Source organism: Doryrhamphus excisus, linkage group LG21 (assembly GCF_037039965.1).
Source record: "Doryrhamphus excisus strain RoL-2023G ecotype Guam linkage group LG21, RoL_Dexc_Guam_v1.1, whole genome shotgun sequence".
NCBI lineage: Eukaryota > Metazoa > Chordata > Actinopteri > Syngnathiformes > Syngnathidae > Doryrhamphus > Doryrhamphus excisus.
This window is the reverse complement of record NC_136377.1, coordinates 4218642-4236913: the sequence shown is the minus strand read 5'-3', so window position 1 is coordinate 4236913 and position 18272 is coordinate 4218642. Positions and strand designations below refer to the sequence as shown.

Below are 18272 nucleotides of genomic sequence, written 5' to 3'. Positions count from 1 at the left end.
CCGTGTCCCTGTTTCGACTGTGGGGGCAAGAGCGCAGCAGGCAGGAAGTGACGTCACTCAAGTGCACAGAGGGAGACCTGCTGCAGTGGGACAGCCACCTGTGGGACACACGGGTGTGTGCCCCCATCCCTGACCCTACGCTCAAGTGTGGTCAGTACATGATGATACCTGGGACACTGGGACACAGCTTAGACATGAAACATATCATACAGTAAGAGATATTTATCCATCCATTTACCATCCCTCCATCCATCCATCCTTCCATTCATCCAGCCATCTTTCTCTCAACATCCACCCTTCTTCCATCCATCCAGCGATACATCGATACCATCTACTGAAATGATGGCATTGAAGTAAACGTCTCTCTTAACACTTATTTCTCAACCAGCAACACTGCATTTACGTCAGCTCCTCAGCCTTCCAGTGTTTATTCCTCTGTTTTTTTTTTTTTACAGCCACTTTAGCAGCAGACGCCATGGTGGCTCTTCCTTATGCCGTCAGCTCCCATTTTAAATATTGACCACCTGTCTTCAGATCACTTAAACAAATATGGCTGCCAATCAATGGCGTTTACTGTACACACGAGGCATCAATCACATGGCTTTTATGTACTGTGTCATATTGGACGACTTGTATATATGTGTTCAATGTTGTCAAAATCAGCCCTCAGGGCTTGGGTTCAGGGATTTGAACCCGGGACCTCTCACACCCGAAGCGAGAATCATACCTCTAGACCAGGGGTCTCAAACTCAATTTACCTAGGGGCCTTCAAGTTATTTCCTTTAAACTTAAATAGCCAAAAACTTACCACTTCCACACGGATAGGGAGGATAACTATTAACAGTTATTTAACCTTTAACATGAACATTAATCAAACGTAATAATTTTTTCCGGGTACATGATACCATACAGCATCCATATCAAACTAGTGTCCTGCGGGCGACATTTGGCCCGCGGGCCGCATGTTTGAAACCCCTGCCCTAGACCAACGAGCCACGTGGTTTTCCCTAAACTCTAACCCACCAGTTCCTACTTTTGTGTTTTTCATCCGCCCATCACCGCAATAAGAGTGGTCCATTTACACGGTCAACCTGAAGTTCAACATCATTCGATATGACGGCAACAACACGGAGCTCTACACGGCCAGGGACATTGCACATCGCTGGGTACTGTTTTACACAATAATACATCACCAAAATATGACCGCTGAATGACGCTTTTCGACATGTTTCTGACTCTTTCAGCTCCGAGATGTGCTCCCGTCCAACATTTATTTACACAGAGTGTCTGTCTATCAAGCAGTCAGGTATCTCACTTCATTGGACCATCAATACTTATTCATGGTTCTTTAACGAAACTCTGTTTTAAACAGATTCAGCGGCAAAGACTCAAACATGCTGACAACATTGAGTCAAGGCAAACTGGTGAGCATACATTAATATTATTTTTCATGTATTTATTCTGTATAAATTATGGATGAATGAGTGTCCTTTATGGGCGGCACGTCACTTAACATGCACCTCTGAATCCCTGATGTCACTTCCTGATCACACGCCCAGAAGACATTTATTGAAACATAGCTTATTTTATCTGATTGTATCTACTATAATGGGTAATATGAATGTAAATGTGACTATAGGGGTGTTATTGTATGTATGGAGGGCTCTAACAGCTGTATGTAGAAGGTTGTAAACAGGTTTTCTATGCTCTAATTATGAAAATATTGGAAGGCGGCACGGCGGTCGAGTGGTTAGCGCGCAGACCTCACAGCGAGGAGACCAGGGTTCAATTCCACCCTCAGCCATCTCTGTGTGGAGTTTGCATGTTCTCCCCGTGGGTACTCCGGTTTCCTCCCACATTCCAAAAACATGCTAGGTTAATTGGCTGGCGACCAGTCCAGGGTGTACCCCGCCTCTCGCCTGAAGACAGCTGGGATAGGCTCCAGCACCCCCGTGACCCTCGTGAGGAAAAAGCGGTAGAAAATGAATGAATGAGTGTCCTTTATCCCTCAGGTACGCTGGACCTCCTCTAATATTAACAGGTGAGATATTTTCCTTGTCTTATGAGCCACTTTAGCCTAAAAATGAACCGCACTAACGTCTGTGTTGTGTTTTGTAGGTTTGATTGCTTGGTCTACGTGAGCGTCATACCCTGTGTGGACGTGGCAGCGGTGCAGGACACCATGCACGCCAACCTGGGTACCCCCTATCATGGTTTCGCTGATCTGATCCAAGTGCTGGCTGACGTAGCGAGCATACAAACCACGCCTGTTGGTAGGGAAAGCCTACATTTCCTCATAACATCAAAGGGGATGCTTTGGGTTACCATGACAACACATGCTAATAGTCTTATGGTCCGCCAGCTAGTTTCTCCCCTGACACGGTTCCCACTCCCGTGACTACAAGATCTCCACCCGTCACAAACTTCACTATGACGACATCGGTGCTTACTTCCGCCTTCACTGAGACATCCTCAAATTTCTCAAGTGATCTGTACTTTGAGGTCAAGGTCAACGTGTCGATAAGAGGAGAGTGTGAAGCGGAGGATATTCTCGCCACGTGGGTGAGCATCCCTCCATCATATAATCTACAGTACCAAACGTTTGGATACGCTTTCTCATTCAGTCTCATGGTCGAGTGAGTCTTTGTTTATCTTCACAGCTCAACGACACGCTAACTGATCACATGATGACGGTGCTAGACCTTCAGCTGCTTCCCAAACATCAACGGTAACGTTCATGTTTTTCACTTTTTCTACCTAAGCTCAATTTGGTCATGTCGCCCACAGACGTAAACTCAGCCGCGTGTGGGACCTGTCGGTTTCTGATGGGGTAAGAAAACTTCAAACATGGCCTCCATTTTAACAGACACTTTGCCTCATCCAACATCGTGCATCGTCCAATAAAAAAACAAACAACAAACATTCGGTGGACGAGTGGTTAGCACGCAGGCCTCACAGCTAGGAGACCCGAGTTCAATCGCACCCTCGGCCATCTCCGTGTGGAGTTTGCATGTTCTCCCAGTGAATGTTTGGGTTTTCTCCGGGTACTCCGGTTTCTTCCCACATTCCCAAAACATGCTAGGTTAATTCATTCATTTTCTACCACTTATCCTTATGACGGTTGCGGGGGGTGCCGGAGCCTATCCCAGCTGTCATTGGGCGAGAGGCGGGGTACACCCTGGACTGGTCGCCAGCCAATCACAGGGCACATATAGACAAACAACCATTCACACTCACATTCATACCTATGGACAATTTGGAGTCGCTAATTAACCTAGCATGTTTTTTTGGAATGTGGGAGGAAACTGGAGTCATTCATTCATTCATTTTTACCGCTTTTTCCTCACGAGGGTCGCGGGGGGTGCTGGAGCCTATCCCAGCTGTCTTTGGGCGAGAAGCGGGATACACCCTGTACTGGTCGCCAGCCAATCACAGGGCACATATAGACAAACAACCATTCACACTCACATTCATACCTATGGACAATTTGGAGTGGCTAATTAACCTAGCATGTTTTTGGAATGTGGGAGGAAACCGGAGTACCCGGAGAAAACCCACGCATGCACGGGGAGAACATGCAAACTCCACACAGAGATACCCGAGGGTGGAATTGATGCTAGGTTAATTGGCGACTCCAAATTGTCCATAGGTACGAATGTGAGTGTGAATGGTTGTTTGTCTATATGTGCCCTGTGATTGGCTGTCCAGGGTGTACCCTGCCTCTCTCTTGAAGACAGCTGGGATAGGCTCCAGCATCCCCGCGACCCTCGTGAGCATAACAGTAGAAAATGAATGAATAAATAATATTTGTAAAAAGTATAATACAGTAAATACCTGGTGCTCTCTGCAGGTGAGCCCCCTGCCACTGTATACACTATTTCCTATTATTAAGTTTCATTTTATACATTTACACACTGCATTACACACCCAGTACTCTCTAATACGAGGAAATAATACAGTATATTTTTTTCTTTCTAGGTGTCTTCAAACACTGTGTCCAGGTATATTGTCCCATACAACACATGCCACTGAACTAACATGAAGTGACCTTACATAAAACATGTCGTCATCACAGAGAGAGCTTCATCTTCCAGGTTGAGGTGAAGATGCGGCTTACAGACCCTCAGCAAGTCCAACAGCAGATACGAGATCTGCTCCTGGTGCCTTACAACCAAGGCTCCGTCTCCATAGAGACCGAAGACATAGAAATATGCCGCATCTGTAAGCCCGGGATGAAAGGATGACTGTTCAAGATGGTCACATGACCTGGTCTTGTGTCTTGCTTCTACAGTGAACGTGACCTGTCAGCCAGAGAGTCAGCAAACAAGAAGAGGTCTCTTTGAGTGGCCCGTCACTCCAGGAGGGAGAAATGCTTCTCAGCCTTGCCCGAAAAACCCTCAACGCAGTGGAACAAGACACTGGTGAGACCGTGGCGACTACAAAATTAATATATTTTCTCACAAGACTTTGGTAGGATTTTCATTCATTCATTCATTTTCTACCGCTTTTTCCTCACGAGGGTCGCGGGGGTGCTGGAGCCTATCCCAGCTGGGGTACACCCTGGACTGGTCGCCAGCCAATTACAGGGCACATATAGGCAAACAACCATTCACACTCACATTCATACCTATGGACAATTTGGAGTCGCCAATTAACCAATTAATGCGTATCCACATTTTTTGGAATGTGGGAGGAAACCGGAGTACCCGGAAAAAACCCACGCATGCACGGGGAGAACATGCAAACTCCACACAGAGATGGCCGAGGGTGGAATTGAACCCTGGTCTCCTAGCTGTGAGGTCTGCTCGCTAACCACTCGACCTGGTAGGATTTTAATCAAAAAATTATTGATTAACTAATTAATTAATTATTGATTAATTACTTACTGATGTATCTAAAATCCTTATTGGTATTTTGAGGAAAATTAGTACATTGAGGTTCTTGGGAAATATTTTGTACAACTATCATTTTATAGATCCTACAGTAAGACTGTAGGATTTAGTATAAAAATAATACAAAGACAAGACACAGAAAGTCTTCCAGGTCCTGAAGCAGCAAAACAGCCCCAGACCATCGCACTACCTCCACCATATTTTACTGTTGATTATGTTATTTTTCTGAAATGCGGCTTTATTTTTCCTAAAGTTCTTGGACATCATCAAGATTTGCTTTCTGGCAAAATCGAGACAAATCTGGTTTTCGGCGTTTTTCTTGAACACTGACCTTAACTGAGGCAAGTGAGGCCTGTGGGTCTTTGGTTGTTGTTGTGGGGTCTTTTGTGACCTCTTGGATGAGTCGTCGCTGCACTCTTTGGGTAATTTCGGGAAGGTCCTGGGATGGTTCACCACTGTTGCATCGTTGTAGGCAGGTCCCATTGAAGTGATTTCTTAATTGACATAGACATTCTTTATTGTCATTGCACAATAACACAGCAATGAAATTGCCAATGAAATGTCGTTGCCTGCCTCCCGTGTAATAATAATTAATAATTAATAATAATAAATAATAATGTGGAGAATAATAATAATAATAATAAATAATAAATAATAAATAATAAATAATAAATAATAAATAATAAATAATAAATAATAAATAATAAATAATAAATAATAAATAATAAATAATAAATAATAAATAATAAATAATAAAGTGGAGAATAAATAATAAAGTGGAGAATAAATAGATGACATCAAATATGAACAACAATGTACAGCGTAAACAGTAATTTGTACAAATAACTTAAATAATTTGAGAACAGGTAGATGGATTTTTTTTATAATATAATATATATTTAGTAATATTTAAATTAGTTTGACCAACATGCAATCAGGACTTTTTCACACCACAATTTTTCTTTTACAAAATGAATAACAATAGATAACTTTAATGAAAACAAGCAGTCTGAATGGTTATTTTATAGTATATTTCTGGCTAAGCTTTCTCATATTTATCTATTTATTATTTACTGCAGTATTCCGTCCTGTTTTCTTCCCATGAGAACACACTGCAGAGTGTGTACTTAAGACCGCTGTGACCTGCAGGGAGCTCATTTTATAGCGTGTGTCAACATGAACGCTTCAATAAATTTGTCTATTTGAGTTCTGATTACATCCGCTGGTATATATTTACATGTGTTATGTGTTGACTCAGTCGATGCTGTAAAAGCATTAATCAGAAGCTTTGTCAAGATATATTCACACAATCTTTTTCGACCTTTAACTAGAATGGTATGAAGATCTTTTTTAGAATAAAAAAATAAGTGACAACAACAATGTCATTTGTAAATGTACTCCTCTACTAGTAAACTGAGTTTCAGCACCCAGTGGATGGCCCCAAACCTCCAAGAGTGCCCTATAGTGGTGGAAACCATCCTTGATCTTGACCAAGTGGAAGTCACTCCAGGTGGTTTTCAATTCAATATTGTCAAATAATGTATTTGTGAATGGTTTAAAAAATTACTATAAATGATTGATGTGCAGATAATGCCATGGACGTGATGGAGATAATGCAAAGTTTACTGAAGAACCACTCCAACCTCAGCTACCAGGAGCTGGACACTGTGCTCAACAAGCTGAAGGACGTGGTGAATGTCAGCATGGTGACGCCAGTCCTGGGCACGGCAGTCATTAACACCGTCTCGGACATACTGGAGTCTCACAGCTTCCTCTTACCCTTCACTAATACGTAATGTAACAACTTTATTAACATAGAGGAAGAAACTGAGATTTTACCTTCTCTGTGGTACCATCCAGGATTCTGAACATCACAGAGGCAGTAGGTGACCGCATGGTGGGAATGGAAAACTCGTCAAATCTTGTCGCTCCGGCCGTGGTGGTCTCAATGGTGGACGTGGTTCCAAGAGAGTTTGCTGGTTTGACTTTTGGAGTGTCTTCGGACAGGACGGGCTCCAAACCTGAGGTAGGACCAACGCCTGGGAGAACATGATGGAACACATTTACTGTATGGGTCTTCTTTATGTCTCATCATGGCTTATTTTTTCTGTATGAGTGTAAAGGTGATTATAGGGGTGTTAGTTCATGTGTAGAGGGCTCTAATTATGTAAAAAAACAGGTTTATAAATGAGGATTCCTACTTTGTGGATATTTACTTATCACAGTCGGTTCTGGAACCAATTAACCGTGATAAATGAGGGATGACTTTTGTCGTAGAAAGTGTCGGATTTCGGAGTCGCCACAGCAGATCCTTTAGATCCACATACTGATTTTTGGATTGAACCCTTTATATTCCCGGATGCCGATGAAAACCGATGAGTCCAGAATGCTAACCACTACCTAGTGATTGTCTAACTACTGTTTATGTTTTAGATTTTTCTAAACAGGCTTCCTCTTAAAGACACGGTGGCTTTCATAGCGCTGCCCTCCATTCTGCAACACAGCTTCCCGCCCAACCAGAGCGCGCAGAGGATCCAGTTTCAGTTCTACGGCGTGTCGCAACTCTTCAGGGTACCCGAAACTCCCAATAAACGTCTATGAGTGATGGCTAAATGTAGTGTTTTTGTTTCTAGGACAACCACCAGAAGCAGATTCTGAACAGCTTTGTGGTGTCAGCCAGCCTGAGCAACGCCACCTCTCAAATTCAAGACCTTGAAGTTGACATTAAAATCATACTGCACCACCTCCAACCCATTTATGTAAGAACGCCGCTAAAGGTCACTATTGGGCACCTTTAATACGTTTATATCTCTATCTCAGCAACACATGGACACACAGTGTGTGTATTGGAACTTCAATGAAAACAGTAAGAGCTGATTAAAAAAAAAAAAAAAGAATCACTTTGCTGTCACCTTGTAACGTGTGTGTGTGTGTGTGTGTTGTCCCACAGACGGACATGGAGGATGGGACCCTCGTGGTTGCAGGAAACACAACAGCAGCCTGGACTTCACAACATGTTTGTGTGATCATCTCACACACTTTGGAGTTCTTCTGGTACTGCTTTCTATTTATTACATATAGTACACACATGCTGCACACTTCATTAGGTACACCTGCATTATCTAATGCAAAGACTAGTACAATATTGAACAAAGTAGATGTTCTCCTAAGATTTTAGTATAAGTATGTATAAAATGTATTTATAGATGTTTACACATGACTTTAATAGGTGTTTGTAAAAGTAGGAAATGGTCTTAGAAAGTCTTTAGAAAATATATTGACTATCAGACTTTAGTAGGATTTTGCACGAAACTTTTGTAGGATTTTGCCCAAAAAGAAGTACATATATGTCAGACAAAAGATTAGATTAAGGCTCTTACAAGGCATCATAGTTTGTGTGTTTACAACTGTCATGTGATTTAGTCGGATATGTGTCCCCACACACACATATACATACATATATATATTGACTGATTGTCTCAGATTTTTGTAGGATTTTGTACAAAATCAATACATGTTTGCATAAGACTTTTGTAGGATTTTTTTACAAACAAATTCCAGTCGATAAATGGTTTTATAAGAATTTAGCAGGTTTTTTTAATATAGTTTTTCTCCCAAATTTTACATAATTAATGGGTGGATATCTTCAAAATTCTTCAGTACAATTTTGTCCAAAACATCAGTAGAAATTGTAACACTTTGTATACAATTAATCGTGTTCTCACAAAGATTTAGTCGGATTTTGTATAAAATGAGACTTGAATGTGAATGAATGTGAGTGTGAATGATTGTTTGTCTATATGTGCCCTGTGATTGGCTGGCGACCAGTCCAGGGTGTACCCAGGTTGTACCAGGGTGTCCAAAAATATCGAAAGACACTGTAAGACTTTAATTTTTTTTTTAGATTTTGTATACATTAATGTTCTCACAAGGTTTTAGTAGGATTTACATATGTCTATGAATACATATGTTTGCATATTCTATTGATACAGCTCTTGTATTGGAGCGTTTGTGCAGGTGTACCTAATGTTATGTCCAGTCTCCAGATATTGGAGATATTAACAAGCTTGTGTGTATTTGTTGTGTATGTGTGTCCAGGATGTCACCAGGGCCCCAGTGGACAAAGCTAATGAGCATATGTTGACGATAATCACGTACGGCGGATGTGGAGTCTCCTCACTGTTTTTGGGAATAACGGTCCTCACGTACACAGCTTTTCAGTAAGACACCAAGATCTTATTAAAAGGTTGGACCGTTTAAGATGTCAAATCTTTTCTTCTTCTCCTTTAGCAAGCTCCGTCGAGACTACCCCTCCAAGATCCTTATCAACCTCTCGCTGGCCTTGCTGGGTCTGAACCTGGCATTCTTGCTCGACTCCTGGCTCTCCTCCTGGGGAATAGACGGCCTCTGCGTGGCCGCCGCAGCAGCGCTCCACTACTTCCTACTGGCATCATTTACCTGGATGGGACTGGAGGGTGTCAATATGTACTTCGCCCTCGTCAAGGTCTTCAACGTCTACGTGCCGTCCTACATGCTCAAGTTTTGTGCTCTGGGATGGGGTGAGTTAAAGGCTGTAACATTTGAATGCTGAGGAGAGTTCGACATGGTTGTCATGGTGCTTCCAGGTATCCCCTTGGTCATTTGTGTTCTGGTGCTCGTGGTGAACAGAGATGCCTACGGCAGCCACCTCTACAACGATGCTCTTACCAGAACGGAGTCACTTGACAACTCCGACAACTTGTAAGTTGACATTTAAGCACCGACAGATACAACTTTTGGAGAGAAACCATATTTGCCTTTAAAGTGATTTTACCCCCATTATGTCTCTAGCTGTTGGCTTCAGGACGACGTTACCTTCTACGTGTCTGTGGTCGCCTACGCCTTGTTGATGTTCCTCTTTAATATTGCCGTAAGTCATACTCAATACCAGCGGTTGGCTGGCGAGCAGTCCAGGGTGTACCCCGCCTCTCACCCAAAGACAGCTGGGATAGGCTCCAGCATACCCATGACCCTCGTGAGGATAAGCGGCATAAAACATTGATGGATATATAACATATTCTTGAAAATGCAACACACTACTACTATTTTAGGCTGCACGGTGTAAAGTGGTTAGCACGCAGGCCTCACAGCTCGGAGACCCGAGTTCAATTCCATCCTCGGCCATCTCTGTGTGGAGTTTGCATATTCTCCCCGTGCATGCATGGGTTTCCTCCCACATTCCAAAAACATGCTAGGTTAATTAGCGACTCCAAATTGTCCAGGTATGAGTGTGAGTGTGAATGGTTGTTTGTCTATATGTGCCCTGTGATTGGCTGGCGACCAGTCCAGTCGCCCGAAGACAGCTGAGATAGGCTTCAGCGCCCCTGCGACCCCAGTGAGGATAAGCGGTAGAAAATTAATCAATACTACTATTATACTATTATACTACTACTACTATTATTCATAAATGTTTTTTCTAATGCAAACTCCCCGTAGTAAAGGTCTGGTAATGTAATAAAATAGGTAAAAATAATAACGCAAAATATAACTACATCTATTATTTTATTGGACTGACCCAATAAGAATAATAACTATAAAATTGCTACTACAATAATAATAATAATATACTTCTCTAACTATCATACAAGGTTTTTGTGGTGGTCCTGATCCAGATTCGCCACATGCGGACCAAAGGTCCATCTGGGACACGTGGAGGACTGATGCACGACCTAAAAGGGATCGCAACTCTCACCTTACTACTGGGACTCACATGGACTGTGGGTTTTTTTACATGGGGGCCGGCTCGACTGGTTCTGCTGTATATGTTCTCTGTACTTAACACCACGCAAGGTAAAAAAGCAGTGACAGTGTGGTGAGGTACTTTGGTGTTTATGTTTAGGTGGCTTTTAGGTTTCTGTTGATTTTTACTTAAGAATATTTTAAAAATGATTGTAATTATACATAAAATTAATTTAGAATACAAAACATTCTTACCTGCTAGGTGGAGGATAGTGCTGTCATTCTGTTTCTGTTATTCATTTTCTAGGGATGTTCATCTTTGTCTTCCACTGTCTGATGAAGGAAAATGTCAGAAAACAGTGGAGGATCCATCTGTGTTTTGGGAAATTTCGACTTGAAGAGCACTCAGGTACTTTTTCCCCACTCTAATGTCAATCCACAATAGATTGTTGGCTTTGTGAACGTTGGACTTGCTGTCTTCCAGAGTGGAGCCACTCTGTGTCCGTTGCCAAACCCGCACAAAGGTTACCGTCAGTCCGCTCCATCAAATCCAGTTCCACCGACAGCACCTCGGCCTCCTCAGAGTCCAGCCAGAGGGGCTGGTCCTGCAAGAGACCTGACCTGGGTGAGGACCACCACTGCTGTACATCTCATTGGAGATTTACACAGCCATTATTGAGATATTTAAATCAATCCTCCAGGTCATTTTATGAATCCCCTGACTTTTCCACGTGCCCAGATGAGCCATTCAGGTGGTGGCACTGCGTGTGAGCCCACCACAAGGGTGACAAAACAACCCCCTCCACCCAGCATTGACACTGAAAAGTTTCATTAATTCTCTCTAATTGTATCATGAGACACTATTGTTCTTTGTTTCTGCTAACTATCACAAAGCATCATGCAATTATGAAAACATTACATCAGGACCAAGGAGGAGCCTGTTGCCAAGCAACTGGTGAGGAGACATTGTGACTATGAGACACACAAAAACGCATAACATGATGCAAGTCAGACTCATGATCCTTTTTTTTTAGGATGAACCTGATCATTTTGGAATATTATTTATAACACTTACTGCATTTATAACATACTATATGTCCATTGTGCTTATGTTTGGCTTTGTTGCTAACTGTGTAACAATTTAAATTCATATTTGACAGCTATGTATACGTATGTATAATAAAAGGAATCAATACACAAACCTGTAAATTGCACTGTTTCGCAGAACTGGCTTTATATAGAATATCAACAGTGCAAAACTTATACTTTCGAACTAATAGAAGGCAACAATGCACTAAAATGTAGCTTTAAATAACCAAACATTTTTACCAACGGAGCTTGAAGAGATTAAACACAAACTAAACCTCAAGGAGTGTCTTCAGGCACTGAAGCAGTTCACCAGCTTCTTGGCGTTCCAGGGACCAGCATGGATGCCGAGGAAGTATTGCTTGACCAGTTCTTTGGCCGTCTGGTAGACCAACGCCTCCGCCTGTACACATGATAGTCTGCTGAGTTGGGCACACAGGTTTAAAAAAAAAAAAATTCACCTTGACACTGTGGTAAGTGGGCAGACGCAGCAAGTGGCCATGTCCCCCCAGCGGGGCCACTTGGCAGAAATAACTGAAAAGAGCTCGCTTGCACAGCCTACTGGAGAAGCCGGGTCCGCTCATGGAAGGGGAACTGGAAGGTGACCAGGGAGGTTTCAATGTTTTGGTTTGAGACCTCACCAAAACTTTCTATCGTTTTAGTTGTCTCAAAACAGGTCTCTGCAGGTGCTCGACACAGATGAGAACGCTACCTGTCATCAATGAGGCCTTTGCTGCTGTCCAACACCTCGATGTCTTTGTCCCCGAGACACCAGTTGATGCTGAGGACGTCATGCTGCGGCCACCCCTCTCTGGCTTTCACCTCATCGCAGTGCAGAAAGATGATTTTCTGCTTCTTGTACCATGACGGCAGGATGTTGTCCCAGCCTTCGCCCAGACGTTCGTTGGTTATCTCTGCCATGTTGTGTATGTACATCTTCTGGCCCCCTGCATGGTAACAGTGTCCACCTTAAATCCTCAGTATATGTCATTGGAATATGTTTACTATGTGACGTTACCAAGCACCATGCTGGTGATGTAGATTGGCCGGATGAAGTGACTCAGCAAAGCGCCTTGTACCCCCACAAAGGTCCACATGCACAGCTTGTCACTGCCCGACATGCTGCACACTTTGGCGCCCAAGTAGCTCGGTTCAAGGTAGGAGGCCGGTATGAGCTGATTCTTGGCATGGTACTGCAGCTTCAGAGGGGTCGATGTGTTGTTGTTGTAAGGGCCCCTAACGCAGACCCCATTGATCAATATACAAATAAGGTGGAAATTGTCTGCACACACAGGAACAAACTCAACAAACCTCAAGTGGAGGTTTTTAGCAGCGCCTTCAAGACACTGATTGGTGTAGAGGTGCAGACTGGTCTTCGCTTTAAGCTGAAGCTGTGGTCCGTCTGTGCTGCTCTCAAATATGCAATGCTCTTTGACCCCAGGATCGGTGCTGAAGAAGAGCAGAAGCTGCTTGTAGAGGAACCTGAAGACAAAAAACAACAACTGTCATCACTCCAAAACACAAGTATCAGGTATGATTACCACGTTGTGTACCTCCTCAGTGCCCGCCTGGCAATGATGACGGCGTGACAGTCGTGTACGATGTTGCCGTTGAAGCAAAGCCAATTTGTGCAGCTCAAGCGGCCGGCTCCTAGCGCCACCACTTGGTAACGATCACATGTCTGACCCACTGTGTCCAAACATGGAATACATTAATTAATTAACCTTACATTATTTACAACAAGAAATTGGATGTCAACCAGCATCACTGACTACCGTATTTTCTGGACTATAAGTCACTCCGGAGTATAAGTCGCACAAGGTCAAAAATGCATAATTCGGTATAAAAAAAACATACATAAGTCGCACTGGAGTATAAGTTGCATTTGTTTCAGGTAATTTATTTGACAAACTACTTGACCAAAACAGACATTACATCCTCTTGGTTTTGGTAACATAAACATTTTTTCCATTTATAAGTCGCTCTGGAGTATAAGTCGCAGGAACAGCCAACCTAGGAAAAAAAGTGCCACTTATAGTCCAGAAAATACAGTAATCGACTGAAAAACAAATCGTTACCGTCCAAATACCGTATTTTCTGGACTATAAGTATAAATTACCTGCAAAAAATGCAACTTATACTCCAGTGCGACTTATGTATGTTTTTTTATACCGAATTATGCATTTTTGACCTTGTGCGACTTATACTCCGGAGCGACTTATAGTCCAGAAAATACGGTATTTGGACGGTTACGATTTGTTTTTCAGTCGATTACTGTATTTTCTGGACTATAAGTCGCTCCGGAGTAAAAGCCGCACAATGCCAAAAATGCATACTTAGGTAGAAAAAAAAAAACATACATAAGTCGCACTGGAGTATAAGTCGCATTTTTACGGGTAATTTATTTGACAAACTACTTGACCAAAACAGACCTTACATCCTCTTGGGCAAGGCAAGTTCTAACAATAAAAGAATAGAGAACAGGCTGAACAGAAAAGGTGTCCAGTGTTTATGTAACATAAACACTTTTTTCATTTATAAGTCGCTCTGGAGTATAAGTCGCAGGAACAGCCAACCTATGAACTTATAGTCCGGAAAATACGGTAGTTTACGACTTTGGAGATAACCATAGTGAGACAACTGACTTACATCTTACAATTACAAATGCTGCCATATGGCTCTTAGAGTCGTAAAGATTCGGACACATCTTCAGGAGGCTGTCAAACTTGTCACTGCTTATTGCCGCCATGTGCTTTTTGTGGAAGTCTGTATCCCAAACTAAAAAGACAAGGTCCATTATAATGAACAACTCAATGGCGACAAAATTAGGTACAGGTGTAATGATAGTGATGTTTTAAACAGAACTCGAATCCGGCAAAGGGGAAGATGAAGTTTCCAGTACGGCTGACGTTTCAGTGGAACTCTTAACAAGGTTATCAGGACAGGCTGTAAACAGAGAGTGAGAACATTAACAAAGGTAATAACCAAATAGGTAACTTTAAAGCTACGTTTGCACCTTCGCTCTCTGCACCCACGACAATCTCAGAGTCCTTGGTCTTCTCTTCATCTGACGACACGCTTTCAATGAGAGACATGCCAGACATACAAAGGAAAGCCAGTTCGTTCGTGTCTTCTTCCTCAAGAAGCATTACAGGAGAGTCTTTATTTTAGGTTTTATGAACTGTATCTATTTTGTCTCGAATGTCACACATTATCTATTGTTTATTTACCTCATCTTGAACCAAGAATGTACTCGGCTCAAGCACATCTGCATGTTTTGGGGTGGACATCCTCTGTGTTGCCAGTTTGCAACCCTCTTCACTCACATTGTTATCATCGCTGAAAACAGACAAATTTTGGGTTAAATTAACAAAAGCAAATATTTTTGTTGATACGCACATTTTAATGGAAACGAGCTATATTAAAAATATGTCTGAATAAACAATTGTAGCAACAGAATGCTAAACCACCATACTTTAAAGTGTCATCCATCCAGTGGACCTGAGGACGTTTATGGTTCCATTTGCTGTGGTTCAAGCTCGCAGCACCTCTCGTAGGACTGCGTTTTTCTTCACTCATCATGCCTTTATCCACCTATTACAAAATTAAACACAAGCTATAATTTCTATGGTATTAAATGCCCCTGTTTGCTAGTAAACTAGCCAAGCTAAAATAAAGTCAATAACTAACAACTAGCTAGCTAGCTATTATTATATTTCTTACAATCATTCCTAGCATAAACAAAACAACTACCCATAATCATGGCGTCTAATTCATATAAATATATAAATAAATATACAAATAAACACTCACCACAGAGCAGTGAATGACGTCAATGTGGTCGAATTGTAACTGATGGCGCCAGTTTACTCAAAACAAAAAGTGACCGGAAGCGAATTATGAACCAAAGTTTAAAACAGCTTCTGATTGGTTCAGCAGTAACAAGCCGTCTCCACTAGAGAGCACCTTACTCTTAACCAGGAAATGAATTCAGCGCTTCTTATACGTGCTGTGGCGGGTGAGTGTATACGCAATACGAATACTTTTATTGTGCACCATTGCTGTGTGTTTTAGTTTTCTGTGGTGTCGAAGTTGCTGACTGACATTTACCAAAACTTTGTCCCTCTCATGTAGCAAATCAATTGACGCATAAATTATACACCAAGGAATAAATTGCTCCCTGATTGGTGTGGTGTTAACATTTGATACCTTTTGACCAATCAAAGAGCACCTTACTCAACCACGGAAATGGGTTTGCAGATTAAGTTGTTACAAAATCCGCTAAGTATGTCTTATTTTTCGATAATCATTGTGTATTACTGTGGTTGTAATAGTTTGTGATGGAACACTGTTGAACACATTGCTCTCAAGTAACTAAATAAGTTAGCAGTGCAGTTAAATGAACTTACTAAATGCTTTACAGTCGATTGTATGCCGCTGGCGCCATCTTTGGGGCCTTTAAATATATTCTGTAAAAAGAAACATCCATCAAAGTGCATTACTTTAATTATCTTCTAAGGCATAGTAAGGTATATGTGTAGAGACAGGGAATATGAGGTGAATGTATAAATGTATTAGTACAAATATGATAACACAAATTTTGCATTTGAGTATTTTTATTTAACTAATTAATGAATGATAAAAGATTCCAACTTATCTTTTGAAACATATTACAAAGTACTGCGTTTTACATGATATTTACATAGTACAGTGGAGTACAGTAAAAAAAGACATTTGAGATTTTGCCTATAAAGTAAGAAATCACATTTAGGTGAAAAAAGTTGTAAAATTACCAGAATAAGGTCATAAATTTACAAGAAAAAAAATCATAACATTACCTGAAGAGCTATGCTCTATTTTCCCCCTGACACGTATATAATATTACGACTTTATTCTCATAAATGTACAACTTTTTTTTGTTTCAATGTGGCTGTAATACTCTGCTGTACATTACAATGTAAACAACTAAAAAAGATGGGATCCAAAAAGATGATTTTTAACACGACTGGATGTTTGTTGCACAGCTGAATAAATATCAAATCTGCCTTGGTACTCAGATATTCATGTGGATGTTAGTATTTACATGGAATGAAAGGGCGTATCTTGTCATGTTTTATGTAAAGCTGCAGCAAATAAGCAAATAGATGCAGAATGGTTTGTGGACTTCTATGAATATGAAATCGAGTACACAATACAATACACACACATGCAAGCTTAACGAATATAAGCACCATAAGAGAGAAAGATTAAACCTCACACCTAAACAACCACACTTACAGTATATGCTGCATCGGTGAGAGGCCTTATTTGCACCAGTGAAATTCAACTGTATTTATTTCGACTCTGAAGTCATCCCTGCTGAGGCACAATGTGAAGCGTCCCTTGTCTATTTCTATCCCCCTTGTTTTCCCTTCTTGTATGTATCTGTTGTATTATTTCACACCCACGCATTCGTTTAAAGGCCCGGAGATTTCCCAGTTTATTTCTTTAATATAAAAAAAAAAACAACAACCCTCCAAACGCTCAGTTAATTGTCACAGCTTTTTGTGTTGGAAGATGGTCCAGTGAAAACTGTGAAACGCTGATAGATAGCATTTTTTATTCAGCATATGTTGCGGGGCATGTGTGTGTGTTAGTGTGTGAGTGTTTTTTTCATGTGTGAAAATAATCACCACTAGCATGGTGAGCGTTTTTTTTCTGACACTTGACTGACAGAAATCACACTTTGATTTTGTTAATTGGTGTTATAAGTTAAGAAAAATAAATATATTTACACCCGGCGTGAGCAGCTCTCTGTGGCGCTAATCATTGTAGGGTTGTGTGACTATAAAGAGCTAAATTTCATACGAGGGAGAAAGGCACTGTGCTGGTCTATGTGAACCTGAAAGTAGCCTGCATATAACAAACAAGCAAAAATTTGCCACTCCCTGATTTTTTTCACCATTGTTAGAGGCATTGTTGTCACTTTTTGCCACTTGGGTCACAATAAAACTGTTCCCCCGACGCCATAACCAAAGCTTTTGCAGTCCCGTCATCTCACTAACCAACTAATGATTATTTTAGTAAATCGAGCATTTTTGGAGTAATTGATGATTAATCGATGATAATTGATGATTAATCGATGATTGATTGATGATAATTGATGATTAATGGATGATTAATGGATGATTAATGGATGATTAATGGATGATTAATTGATGATTAATTGATGATTAATTGATGATTAATTGATGATTAATTGATGATTAATTGATGATTAATTGATGACAAATTAATCTCTTTAGTCTCTTTATTCTGAAATAGAATATTTGAACTGACAGCGCACATAAGTGCACAAACACCAGGTTGCCTGAATATTCTGTTAAAAATAAAAAAATACATATTTAAAAAAAATCAAAATGTTTGTCACACAGCTTCAGTAATAATATATAAATATATAATATATAATATATCAATATATATACACACAAATGCAATCATGATATTTTCTTAGTCGATTAATCTGAAACTTGTTGTTTTAGTAACCATTTTGGCCGTAGATCAGGGGTCCCCAATCGCCGGGCCGGGGACCAGTAC

At 41.1% G+C, this 18272-nt stretch overlaps 2 protein-coding genes and 1 long non-coding RNA gene across 5 annotated transcripts; 1 reads left to right on the top strand and 2 right to left on the bottom strand.

The window, feature by feature from the left end:
* Positions 1-2022: 2022 nt before the first annotated feature.
* Positions 2023-11800, top strand: adgrg4b (adhesion G protein-coupled receptor G4b). Of its 3 annotated transcripts, XR_013625225.1 has the most exons (12): positions 2023-2273; positions 2363-2562; positions 2661-2830; positions 3979-4001; positions 4076-4221; positions 4292-4421; positions 6302-6402; positions 6480-6684; positions 6753-6918; positions 7326-7463; positions 7526-7758; positions 7843-7944. XR_013625225.1 is itself a non-coding variant. In XM_078787879.1 (10 exons), the coding sequence occupies exons 1-10, from the start codon at positions 7719-7721 to the stop codon at positions 11443-11445; spliced, it is 1308 nt and encodes a 435-aa protein (XP_078644005.1). In that variant the 5' UTR covers positions 7581-7718; the 3' UTR covers positions 11446-11800. The 3 variants fall into 3 exon arrangements, 2 of the variants coding, with proteins under 2 accessions (XP_078644005.1, XP_078644007.1); XM_078787879.1 differs by lacking the exons at positions 2023-2273; positions 2363-2562; positions 2661-2830; ... (5 more) ...; positions 6753-6918; positions 7326-7463 and adding exons at positions 8991-9112; positions 9183-9451; positions 9518-9632; ... (3 more) ...; positions 11095-11235; positions 11312-11800 and having other exon boundaries at positions 7581-7758; positions 7843-7946; XM_078787881.1 differs by lacking the exons at positions 2023-2273; positions 2363-2562; positions 2661-2830; ... (5 more) ...; positions 6753-6918; positions 7326-7463 and adding exons at positions 8991-9112; positions 9183-9451; positions 9518-9632; ... (2 more) ...; positions 11095-11235; positions 11312-11800 and having other exon boundaries at positions 7581-7758; positions 7843-7946.
* Positions 11801-11828: 28 nt separating this feature from the next.
* adad2 (adenosine deaminase domain containing 2) lies at positions 11829-14845 on the bottom strand. The gene is made up of 9 exons (XM_078787936.1): positions 14713-14845; positions 14562-14642; positions 14346-14474; positions 13250-13385; positions 13008-13178; positions 12715-12932; positions 12409-12643; positions 12158-12290; positions 11829-12099 (listed from the first exon to the last, which is right to left on the bottom strand). The coding sequence occupies exons 1-9, from the start codon at positions 14843-14845 to the stop codon at positions 11989-11991; spliced, it is 1347 nt and encodes a 448-aa protein (XP_078644062.1). The 3' UTR covers positions 11829-11988.
* Positions 14846-14925: 80 nt separating this feature from the next.
* On the bottom strand, positions 14926-15772 carry LOC144894584 (uncharacterized). The gene is made up of 3 exons (XR_013625223.1): positions 15510-15772; positions 15172-15290; positions 14926-15035 (listed from the first exon to the last, which is right to left on the bottom strand). It is a non-coding gene; the product is annotated as an uncharacterized LOC144894584 (long non-coding RNA).
* Between the last annotated feature and the right edge of the window lie 2500 nt (positions 15773-18272).